Raw genomic sequence first — 12,327 nt, forward strand, 5'->3', positions numbered from 1 at the left:
GACAAAGCCATTCTAAAGCACATATCAAGGTGATCATTGTGAGCCTGGATCCATATTTATTTTTGATCTTGTTCATAGTGGAGAATACGGCTTCACAGCAGCAGGTTGAGCCAAAATGTGCAGGGTCATCTTTGAGCATGCCATTTCACTTTTCTGTCACCAGTTCACAGCAGTTCTTCCAGCATTTTACACTTTCTTTCACTTTTTTTCATCTTCTCCTTCTTTCCCATCGCCCAGCTTGCCACAGGTTTGTCTGCTGTGTCTAAAAGTGGCTAGCGGCAGCAACCCAGACTGACAGGCAGCTCATTGGCTAATTTTTATCATGTGTAGCTTGGTGCCGGACGCTCCGGAGGGCTTTACCGTACTAAAAGGAGCAGGGAAGTTAGACACTGTCGTCGGACAATGTGCATTAATTTACAAATGTTTTAAATCAGGTTGGTTCCCAATTAGCCAGCAGGTGGGTTCGGATTTTCCCGTCCCGTCCCGTCTTGATCCCGGGCCAGAGTAGAAATCTAAATCCTGTCCCGTCCCACTCCTGGTGAAATTACTCCCACTCCCATCCCGCTCCCATTCAGAATGACTCCCGCTCCAGCACCACTCCCATTCTTGTTGTCTTCAATAAGATTTCACTTTTTTCAAACTTTTTCGATGTCGACTTCGCCACTAACTGTTGGTCCCTCCATTGTTGTTTTTGAGCGCGGGTGAAACTCAGAGCGGAAGCACTGTTGGTTTTTGGGTCGTATAGTTTTTTTGACTCGCATTATAGTGTAAGCTTCAAGGAAAAAAATTACACAATGGCGGCGCCAGTACTGGATTTTTTTTCTTTCTATTTTATTTTATTTTTTGGCATCGATCCTAGTTTTTTTTTTAGTTACTATTGGTTTGCTCCTGCTCCCGTCTGCTCCCGTTAATGTTTAATCCTGTACCGTCCCAATCACGTGATCGTTACTAATACTGACTCCCATCCCATGGGAATCCCACGGGAATCCCGAAAAATCTCAGTCTCTAGTTCGGATCCGGACCATGGTCCGCTAATCCATCTAGATTTTAAGGTACGTTATTTTCCTACACCATAATGCTTCCACCACCATGCTTTCGAAGTGTTCTAAGGTTTAAAAGCCTGTCCTTTAATTTTATTAAACATTTTTCCTATATCTGTAACATAATTATTTTTTTTTTTGTTTCAGGATATGAGTACAGTATATGATTTTCTTTAAGGATATGACTGTAATGTGAGTCTTGTCAAAAATTGTGAACTTAACTGCTGATCCAGGAAAAAGATGAGAAGTGAGAAGTTATTAGGGCTGAGGGTGGGTGGAGAAATGTCTGGCTGGAGACTTAATAAAGGTTATTTAAATTATATTTCATGTTTGAATAAATGTTTCAATCATCAGGCTTAAATGAACCTCATAAAAAAATAAATAAAAAAAGATATAACAGACTCTCCTGTCTGAAAGCCATCACATGATCCACAGCAAAAGACTGCTTACCGTATGGCTCCAGAGCTGTTAAAGAAAATATGTCCCAGTGGATAAACAGAAACACGGCTTTGCTTCTACAGATATCCTTACAGGTTTCAGGGTAGTAGGCTGAGAATATTTTTTTGAACAGGTAAATGATTTCCCTTATCCGCTTATCCGATTTAACTCAGCATTAACCTTCCTGTACGTCTGCAGCAGTGTGCATACAGCCAGCTTTAAACATTCACTGCAACAAACATTTATCAGGTTTCTATCTCCTGTGACAAAAACTAACTTATTTTCAGCAACAGGTTATCTGGAAGTCAATGAGGATCAATGTGTTAATTAAGCGAAGCATATTTAACAGCACCCTTGGAGTGAGAACGCAGCAGAGCATGTATCCTGAATCTGTCAGAAGACGTTGGTTCAAGAAGACTCATGGGATTATTTATATAGAAAAACATGGCGAAGGGAGACTGAGCAGAATGTTTTCAGATTCATTAATATGTGTTGGAATTATTTATGAAAAGAGGGTGATTTTCACTGGTATTTGGTTTTAATTGACATAAAAATTGTTTGCAAAGTCAAAAATACTTTATGTCGTCAAAAGTACTTTTTAAATTGAAATAACATGGGGACAGTTTACAACATAAAATTATCAGTTTGGCAGCAGAAATGACCCAAAGGAGTGTTTATGATGGAGACAGATGAAGCGGCATGGGGATGCAGAGCTGTGAACTTACCGTGACTTTGTGTTGTCCGGTGAGGTTGGGCCATTCGCACAACAGCTGGCTCTCAGACAGGGTCAGGACACAGGGAGTTTCTCCAATCAGCACCGTGTAGTTCAGGCGGCTGTTACCTGGGGCCGCTGGGATCAGGTTACGACCCTGAGCGCAGAGAAGAGGCGGAAAGTGAGGAGAAGCACTCAGCCCATTTGTCAAAGCTCTACTTTAACTGGGACATTTGTGAGTATTGAAGACATTTATGGTTATTAAGTCTTTCATGGGGCTACAAAGTCAGCGAATCTTTTCTTTTAAAATCTCTTTCATCTGTAAGCCTCTTCTCTGGCTAACAAAAACCTTCATAATGACTACTATTTTTCTGCTAATGATATAATTCTCTCTGTTGTTACATTGAATGAAACGAGCCAGTGACAGTATAATGGCTCTTTTAAATTCCCTTTGGAGGACAAGATTGTCTATAGACCTCTGTTAATAAACTCCACTAATAAAAACTGGTCAAATATGTCTTGCACAGAAATAAAGGCTACATTAGTGGGGAAACATTTGTAAGCAGCCATGCAGATGTTTAAATCCTGGGCATTTATGGATGTACAGTAGATAAAGTAGAATCAGAAGCACTGAACCATTCATACTCTCTATGATAGAGAAGGTAAAGGTAAACAAACTCCATAGTAAGCAGTAGGTTGAGCCAAACATACTCAAAATGTGCAGGGTCATCGATGAGTACATCATTTCACTTTTCTGTCACCAGTTCACCACAGTTCTTCCAGCATTCTACACTTTCTTTCACTTTTTTTCATCTTCTCCTTCTTTCCCATCACCTGGTCTTGCCACAGGTTTGTCTGCTGTGTCTAAAAGTAGCAGCAGCAGAAACCCAGACTGACTCAGCTCATTGGATAATTTGTATCATTGTGCAGCCTGGTGCCGGACGCTCTGGTGGGCTTTACAGTACCAACAGGAGAAGCTATGGAAATTAAATTGGACACTGTCATCGGACAACATGGAGTAATTTCAATTTCAATTTCAATTCAGTTTATGTATATAGCGCCAATTCACACAAGTCTTCTCAGGTCACTTTACAGTTCAACCAGATCATCTAGTCAAATTGATTCAAAGTTTTCTATCTAAAGAAAACCAGTTGATTGCATCGAATCATTGACTCAAATGTAATCCCTCACACTAATCATTCTTGTAGCGACAGTGGAGAGGAAAAACTCCCTTTTAACAGGAAGAAAAAACATCCAGCAGAACCAGGCTCAGTGTGAGCGGCCATCTGCTGAGGCTGACTGGGGTTCAAGGAGACAGAAGCAGAGATACAAAAAGCAGCTGTAAAAGGCGGCCCCGTCCAGGAAACACACAGCCAGGCAGACGAGCTCCGAGCCAGCTCCCATGTCAGAGGATGAAGAGAGCACATCCAGCAAGTCACGGTCAGAGAAACAGGACTACACTGGAAAACAGGCTGATCTCCAGCATCTATATCTATCTTCTAAATGTTTTAAACAGGTTGGGTGTGGATTAGCCAGCAGGTGGGCCCGGATCCGGATCGTGGTCCGTTAATACTTGACCTCTGCTCTACAGATGGACAAGAGATCAATTATTTAGAATGCTGCTGCAATTAGTTGTAATTTGTGTCCTTAAAACAATTTATTAGAATCCAAAACTGTAAAAAAAAAGATTACAAAGTATTGTTATCTGTTTATAAGACAATGAAATCTTTGAAACTGTTGCACTAAAAAAGATCCCTTCCTGGAGTGTAAATTCAGGTTGTATAACGGAATTATTTCATAGAGTCTGCTTTAGTTAACATATTTAGAGTGTTTCTAATCACTAGCTTTCTCTTGCCAACGGCTAGATCAATGCATCAACAAATATGAAAATACGGTGAGGATTTCATCTCATGACTTCTAATGACTTTTAGGCCAGATGTGAACCATCTGGACCAGAAGTAAGAATTGGAGATGGCATTTAGTTTATATGCTTCTTCCTCTTGTGGACAAAAACAAAACTTTGCATTTACTTTTATGCTGCCTTTCTTTTCATGTTATTTTGTCATTATATACCATGTACTGTATTTCTGCAAAACAATTTGAATTCTGTATGGTATTAACAATGCAGGACAAAAACAAAACATGCCAAGCAGAAAGAAAGATTCCCTTACATGATTGATCCTACATATAGAAGCGAAAGGATGCAACATGGAAACACTGACAAAAATGTAGTTTAACACTTAGTAAACAAAGCAATAAAAAATTATTGTGTTGGTCCTGAAAAACCTGATTTAAATATATAATTTGCAAACAATTTCAGTCTAATTTTCCACAAAGTTTGACAGTAATAGTAGATTTGCATTTAGCATTGTAATAATGGAGCTACAGCACCAGCTCGTCCAAAAACAGGAAAACAAAAACAGCGAGGGAGCGACGGATACAAAGGGAAAAAAACAACAACAATTGGAAATGGTAAAAGGAAACCATCAGGGTAACAGATGATTGGATAGGCTAGAAAATAGATGGACAGGAGAGGAACAGGATTTGCTCTGAGTAAAGAAGAAAGGTAGTGAACATGAAATTGGAGTTACTGAGTTAGACAGAGGAGAGCGAGGAGATAGCTGCCATACCCCCCACTGACTTAACAGTGGGAAGCAGAGACAGACTCCTTTTTCCAATCCCATCGTCTCTGCAGGCTACTGCCACCCAGCCCAGCTCTGCAAACCTGTAAACATGCATCCCATTCCATCTCGCAATCACACACACAGACACGCTTCCATAGCATCCTGTAAGCACATGCAGAGTTTAAACCACACATGCAATGGAGTTATTGCTTCAGACTGAACTGTTGCCACACATAAACAACTACACGCAAGAATCAACACACTGGAGGAGAACTCTCCAAAACACATACAGGGACGCAGGAAAGTGCTCAAGAAACAACAGGATCAGATGGATGTTTTCACTTTTTTTTCCTTCTCTCTCTAAAAATGAGAAATTAATTGGGTGGCAGGCGAAGTGCACACATCTGAGAAGCGCCACAACCAGCCACCACATCCCATCTCTCCAAATTGCATTTCTGTCCATCTCATCAGTGCTTCCACTGGGTAAGCAGTTCCTCCAACAAGCCAAGCAGGAGATTTGGCAATTACTGCAAAGCTCTTTGCAAATAAATGATCTTTTAAGAAATAAATTACGACGGTTACGCTGCTTTCAGTCTCTTCATGGAAATAAGCTGCGTAACCTGCTCTCTGATAACTCTTTATCTATCTCATTTTATCTTTCTAATTCTTTATCTATATAGGAGATAAAAGCATTAAATGGGGAGTTCCACACAAATGTGGCGTACTCTGTGACTGAAACAGCTGAAAAAGAAATACATTTTAAACTCCTCTGCACTGTAAATACTATCTAGAAAGGTTTTTCTGTCTGAGATGCTTTTGGCAGTTAGATAAGTGGTGTGCAAACTTAAAACTGCTATTGGTTGTTCAAGTGTTCACAGACTCTGTTTAGCAATTTATTATGATTAACATTGAAATAAACTGTGTTAAACCATTCCATAGTTTTTCGATTACAAAAAGAAACTATGATTTAGAGTAGATTTTTTATTCTTAAATCAGAACTTTGAGAATAAACAAGGAACCAGAGCAACAATACATATTTGTATCTTACAATGGCCCAATCAAAATGTAAAACTTTATTTAACTACTTATAGTGCATATTGAGGTCCACAGATGTAGTAGACCTTATAAATACCAGTCATGAAAAGGTGATAAAGGCATAGCAAACAAAGTTTAAAGGCTGGTCCACACGGAAAGATAATCATGCAGAACTCTGTTCGATTCTCCCCTTTCCAAGACCCTCAGATTTTGGAGCATCTCTGGACCAATAAACATAGAGATAATCCTGTCGTGTGGGTGTCCTTAGAGTGATCGGATCTACTTGGTAAAACGTGTCGAACATCCAACAACCAGTATATTGAATTCTCTTTGCCTGATATCCACCGTGTGAACTTCTGCAGCTTGATTTTGTATGTCAAAACATTTGAGCAGATCTGGGAGCTGGCTAAAAGATGATGCAGCTAAATATAAAGGGGTTAAACTCCACTAGGTTTACATAAAAAGCCTAGAGAAAAGTGAAACCAGATTTACACATAGTATTAGTATTTAGAGAAGCAAATATTTCCCAGCATCCGTTTTCAATAACATTGTTCACACAACATTGTTTTCAAAAAACTCATCATTTACGTCAGCTCAAATAAATACGCTGTTGAGCACCATAATAAACTGTAAACATCAGGCGCTCACATGACTTTAAGGATTTTCTGGCGCATAATGTGACGTTTAAGAAGCTAAAACACTGTTTATCAGTACTCTTAAGGTTTGAAAATTTTAAAATCTTGCTGTTCAAAAACATGTATTACTATTTGTAACAAAAAACCTAAGAGGCAAGATTGCCAAAAGGCAATACAAATGCATATTATGAACCTTCAGATTGGAAGATATGGAATATTTTTATAAGTATAAATCAAATTCTTTCCATTTTACAGTTAAACCTGGCGTTTAGTCTCTTAACTTGCTAATTTCAATTACAAACGTGGAATAGTTTAGAAAACAGTCCTCCAAAACATTCAAATTTTTTCTTTAATCCGAGCTAGCCGCAAACTTTCAGGTGAAGTTCTAAAGATGATACACGGAACACAGAAATTGCCAATTAATTTCTCTTACTTGTGTCAATTTGCTGTTAATGAAAATCACAGCATAATCCAAATCCCTTGGTCCACAGAACAGCGTGTTTCCACGCTGCCCTTGCAGCACAACAAATTAATAACACAAATTGAAAAGAAGACTATTTCAAAGGCCTGCCGGCTGCAGAGGAGAGCTGAAGTGGCTGAAGGACAGAAACTGGCCTTGGAAGGTGTGGGCACTTGCTTTCAGCATCCATTTATGAATTAAAAAGACGTTTTCTTTTTTTCTCCTAAGAGACCTTGTAAACACACTTGAGAGCTTTTTTTCTCCATCTTATATGTATATATATATATATATATATATATATATATATATATATATATATATATATATATATATATATATATATATAAAGCCTGAGAGTGTTTTTCTGCTAGTTAGTCTAAGTCAGTTTATTATTGCAGCAGAGGTTCAATATATCTGAGGTTTTTCTTTTTGGAGAAAAACATGTTTTGAAAAAGCTAAAACTTCCATCTACCACAACCTTATAAAAGATCACTTTTGTATTGTTGCAATGAATCAACATTCTTTTAAGCAAATGGAGTGAAAGGTCCTGCTGATCCTCTACATTCTGCAGCTTCGAAGTTGACGTGCCATTAATATTTTCAGTAAATTTTTCAGCATAGTGAGTTTTGAAACCTTAAACGAATAAATGAGGTCTTCAAAACATTGTCTGTCTATCCATCCATCCATCCATCCATCCATCCATCCATCCATCCATCCATCCATCCATCCATCCATCCATCCATCCATCCATCCATCCATTCCTCTGACCTTGAGTATTAGCGGGGATGTAGGTTTGAGCTCCAGTACACCGGATGGACTCAGCGGCTCAAAGACAGGGTCAGGGTAGTAGCTGAACGTTTCGTTGACCACCACCAGAGAGTTGACATTGTCCATGTAAAAGCCGATTTCATCCGGACCGGAGCCGGTGTCAGAAAATCCCAGCTCGGAGTCAGCCACTGACGGAGCGATGCAGACCATCACAGAATTGTTGTACACAGTGCAGTTCTGGAAGGAATAAAAAAAACATTTGATTTAAATTGGAAACAGTTACGCTTGTAAATATTCAGTCTTAATTTATTCCCTAAAATGGTCCCACATCCCATAAAGCAAGCAGCCCTGCCTCTTTTAGCAACTCTGGGAATCAACCTGCAGCATATCATTTTCTGTTAAAATGAATCTGTTAGGAATAATAACCAATCCTTTTTGTAATTCAATGCCCTATGAAACCACAATGCGCTTGGACCCATTGGAAATGTAAATTGGTTGCAAATTTATGATCAACTGTTAATAACGGGCAATGAGCTCTGCTCCTTTGCTTGTACCTGCGAGTATTTACATCATTGCTTAAGAGAATACATGAATACAAGATGTCACGAGCAGCCCCACATCAATATATAATTCTGCTTAGAGGCCTGCACTCTTGCTCTGGTGTGCTGTAGACACTTTGCACCAAACATGTTCAATGGCTACACTCGTTTTCTTCCTCATGGTGAAGAACCTGTTTTATTGACCCTGAATGGGAAAGTCAGCGAGCTCCTATATAACACTGACGTTATAATGGCAAAAAGAAAGTAGAAAAATTCTGTTAGCAAATCCTTATCCTGCCATGCAGCAAACATAGGGCAGCTGTTTAAAAGATGGAGAAAAGTAAGTGTGTTTTGTTGTAAATGACGTACAAAATGCACCATCCTTTAAGTGCACAGAAAAGCTGTGTGGGAAGCATTGTGTAGGCTGTCTCCATCAATAAATCCCATCTTCAGCTGCAGGTTCAAGTGTTCTGAGTTCCTTAAAGTTCATTTCTTAGCCTTGACAACTATTAACAGTTATCACCAAAGTTTTTGTGAAGGTCATCTATAGATAATCTCTACAGTGCTTTTTAAAAGCCTTGATACTGCTTAAACCTTTTCACATTTCATCACATTAAAACTTCTAAATTCTCCATCTTTCACTGGCATTTATGATGTGTTAGACTATTACAAAAAAGAGTGTAGTGAGGAAGAAAGAGGGAAAGAAATATGGATTTATAAAGTTTCTATTCAGTCTTATTCAGTGTAAGTTCAGCTTTTCAATGTAGGCACCAAAGAGAGTTTAATTCAATTCAATTCAATTCAGTTTATTTATATAGCGGCAATTTACTACACAGGTGATGTCAAGGCACTTTCAAGGCACAAGGTCAAAGTTCACCAGATCATAACAGGAAGAAACCTCCAGCAGAACCAGGCTCAGTGTGAGCGGCCATATGCCGAGGTTAGAGAATATTAGTGAAAAATCTGCAGGTCAGAGATATAACAGTTTGAAGCAGTGTTAGGTTATAAAACAATATTAAGGAATATGGCATTAATGCAACCTACAGCAACAATACAGGACTTTCCACATAAAACAAAGTCCAATGCCAGAAGACGCATCCAATAGGCCATTGGTAAATCTGGAAAAGCTTTGGAGATCTACAGATTATGTGAACAAATCTCCTGACATTTACTATTAGCTATTTATTGTACAAATCTGGCCCTTGTAAAAGAATGGAAACCCAAAAGCTGTTCCTGGGATGAAAGCCACAAGAAATCCCCTCAGAATAAGATCATGTTTTATTTTCTACTGACTCTGTCGCCTTTTATATATTTCATTTTTTGCTTTAAGTGCTAGTTGTGTGCAATGTCTGTAATCTACTGAGACCCTCGATTTCCCCTTGGGGATTATTAAAGTATCCATCTATCTATCTTGGGAAAGCAATGGATATGAAGAACAAGGTCATGTGGTAAAATGAGACCAAATAGAACTTTACACACATTAAAGCCTATACCCTTTATGAAACATGGGGGTGGAAGTATCATGTTGTGAAGGTATCGCTGCAGTGACAGGGGAACTCATTAGGGTTGATGGGAAGATGGATGGAGCTCAACAGAGGCTGCAGAGGACTAAAGGCTGGGAGGGAGGTTAACCTTCCACCAGGACATCAACTCTAAGCGTTCAACTATGTGGGTATGGATCAAACACATGGACATGGTAGAAGGACTCACTCCAAGTTCAGACATGCTTTTCTTTATTTCCAGAATTAAGGGATTTAATCCTGGCCTTGTGTTGTTATTTGGACTTCTGGCAGGAAGACATCAACAAAAACATGTCTCACCTGTTCCTGCTGTCTCCCTGTTGACTTTAAAATCTAATTTACACTTTAATTCCAAAAGTGGTATATCTTGGGTATATATGTCCTCTCTATGAATTGGTACATCGAGCTTTTGCCTAGTACCGCAGCTGTTGAACCACTTGCCTCTTGACATTAGCATGATGCCAATAATTTCTGCCTCCAGTCTCCTTTTTTACATTTGTTTTTAATGCATAAAACTCGGTTTTCAACCTCTGTTTTAACTACTTCTGGTAATAAGTCATAACTTTTAGTCTTACTTTAAGAAATTGACCAAATCACACTGGCAAACTGGTAGAATAACCATCAGAGCAAAAAAAACACATTTTTGACTCAAGAGCGACAGATAACAAGTACTATAAAGTTTTCTTCTACATCACACATTTGTCTTGCTCTATAACATAAAATCTGATGTAAATAGACTGATGAATGTGATTAAAACATTGGCATAATTTAAATAAAAACTCAAATGGGTAGAAAGCACTGTGCTAAGACGTTTGGCTTCAACCTCCTCCCAAGATGGATGTTTTTCGACACGAAAAAGTGACATTTCCAAAATTTTGGCCTGAGGTAGTGTTGCATTTCTGCAGCTGGTTAAAAACAGACCTGACATAAGAAGAGTGTGACATTGAAGTGCTTTTCTTTGAATACATTTCTAATTCTTATCTTGGTTAACTTACATAAGTGTTAAATTAATGACAGAATTCGGTAAAATAAATATTGCATTTGTAATTGATATTGTTGAATATTATTACTGTAAATGTCCCGTTAAATAAAAAAAACTGAATAAAACTTCTATGTTCACAATTTTCAGACTTACATGAAAGGACTCGGCCTGCCCATACTTGGCCCTGATCTTCGGTTCTCGGATGGTTGCCAGGTTGGTCCCGCTCACTGTCAGAGGAGTTCCACCACTGTTAAAAAAAAACATCAAGGGCTAAGAAACAGGAGTTTGGGTTTTGACAACAGTACAATTAAAAATACATCTTAATGTAGTTATATTTCAAAACTAACTGAAGAGTGAATTTTAGATGATATTTCTGATTTGGTGAAAAATAAAAGCATAAAAAAATGAAAACCAATTGATGGGAACTACTTAATGGAAAAGTTGTGTATATTTAGATTTATTTCATAAAATATTCATAAAATTGATAGCTAGAACAAAGTTGAGTGAGAACTATAACAGAAAAGACAGCAATTAGCAGAGGTAGGTAGTAACTAGTTACATTTACTCAGTTATATTTATTTGAGTATCTTTTGGACAAAAAAGTTCTTTTAGGAATAGTTTCACTGTACTGCTCACCTTACAGGAAGTGGCCCCAACTAACAGTTAAAAAGGCATTTGAGATATCTCCAGTCAGTCACATCATCACATCATTACATCATACACGTTAGCAGATGATTAGACATCCCTGGCTCCAGCCTTATCAAAATATTACACTTTGTTATTAGCTGAAGGACACCGCTCTCATTCCATTCCCAAATCTTAGCCACATACAAAATGAAGATTATAACTGTATATTCAGACAGTGGAACTGTCTTAATTAGATTAAAACATCAGTTCTGATGCGCAACAGGCAGCCCATAACAGGGTGTAATAAACTCACACATCTTCAATGATATTTATCCTAACAATACTTTCTAATTTTACTTAATAGTGTGACACTGCTCATACTCATACCATGAGTAACATAAATAAATGAAGAACAAGTGCATTTACAAAAAAATGAACCAGCCAAATAAAATTACCTCTCTTTTTTGTACAATAGTTTGCTGATCCTGATTTCATCTGCTAAGCTTTCGATTACATATGGAGGTCAAGGTAATCCATGGAAAAAGTATAAATTGTTACTAGAGGTAGTTTACCCCAGTCTAATATAGAGTATATTACTTACTGTAGTGCAGTTATTGATTTCATAAGTGTTATTTTGAGGAAAAGAAGATTTGGAGTACAGTTTTTTATTTCAAATGTTTCCTCTGTTTATTTTTTTCCCCCATAAGTTTTATATTTGAATTCATTGTTTTATTTTCATCTTTGAAAAACCAGAGTTAAAAAAAAAAGCTGTATATTCTGGTCTGTCTGATTACATCATTTTATAAAGTAAATTAGATGCTATGATTAGTTAATCAGTACTTGAGTGGCCTTCTTACCAACTACTTTTTAACTCTTATTGAGTCATTTCTTAAAAGGGGAATATATATATATATATATATATATATATATATATATATATATATATA

General features: G+C 37.8%; 1 protein-coding gene across 2 annotated transcripts in view; it reads right to left on the reverse strand.

Annotated features, from left to right (window-relative positions):
• The window catches only part of LOC107091972 (plexin-A1-like), a 312,667-nt gene that overhangs the window by 56,284 nt on the left and 244,056 nt on the right, over window positions 1-12,327 (reverse strand). For both annotated transcript variants that reach the window (XM_015386230.1, XM_015386229.1), the window contains exons 16-18: window positions 10,907-11,000; window positions 7,713-7,949; window positions 2,204-2,347 (exon numbers count right to left, since the gene is read on the reverse strand). In XM_015386230.1, the coding sequence (XP_015241716.1) occupies window positions 2,204-2,347; window positions 7,713-7,949; window positions 10,907-11,000 (475 nt within the window). The remainder of the gene's footprint in view (window positions 1-2,203; window positions 2,348-7,712; window positions 7,950-10,906; window positions 11,001-12,327) is intronic.

This window comes from Cyprinodon variegatus, unplaced genomic scaffold (genome assembly GCF_000732505.1).
Source record: "Cyprinodon variegatus isolate N-32 unplaced genomic scaffold, C_variegatus-1.0 Scaffold360, whole genome shotgun sequence".
Classification (NCBI taxonomy): domain Eukaryota; kingdom Metazoa; phylum Chordata; class Actinopteri; order Cyprinodontiformes; family Cyprinodontidae; genus Cyprinodon; species Cyprinodon variegatus.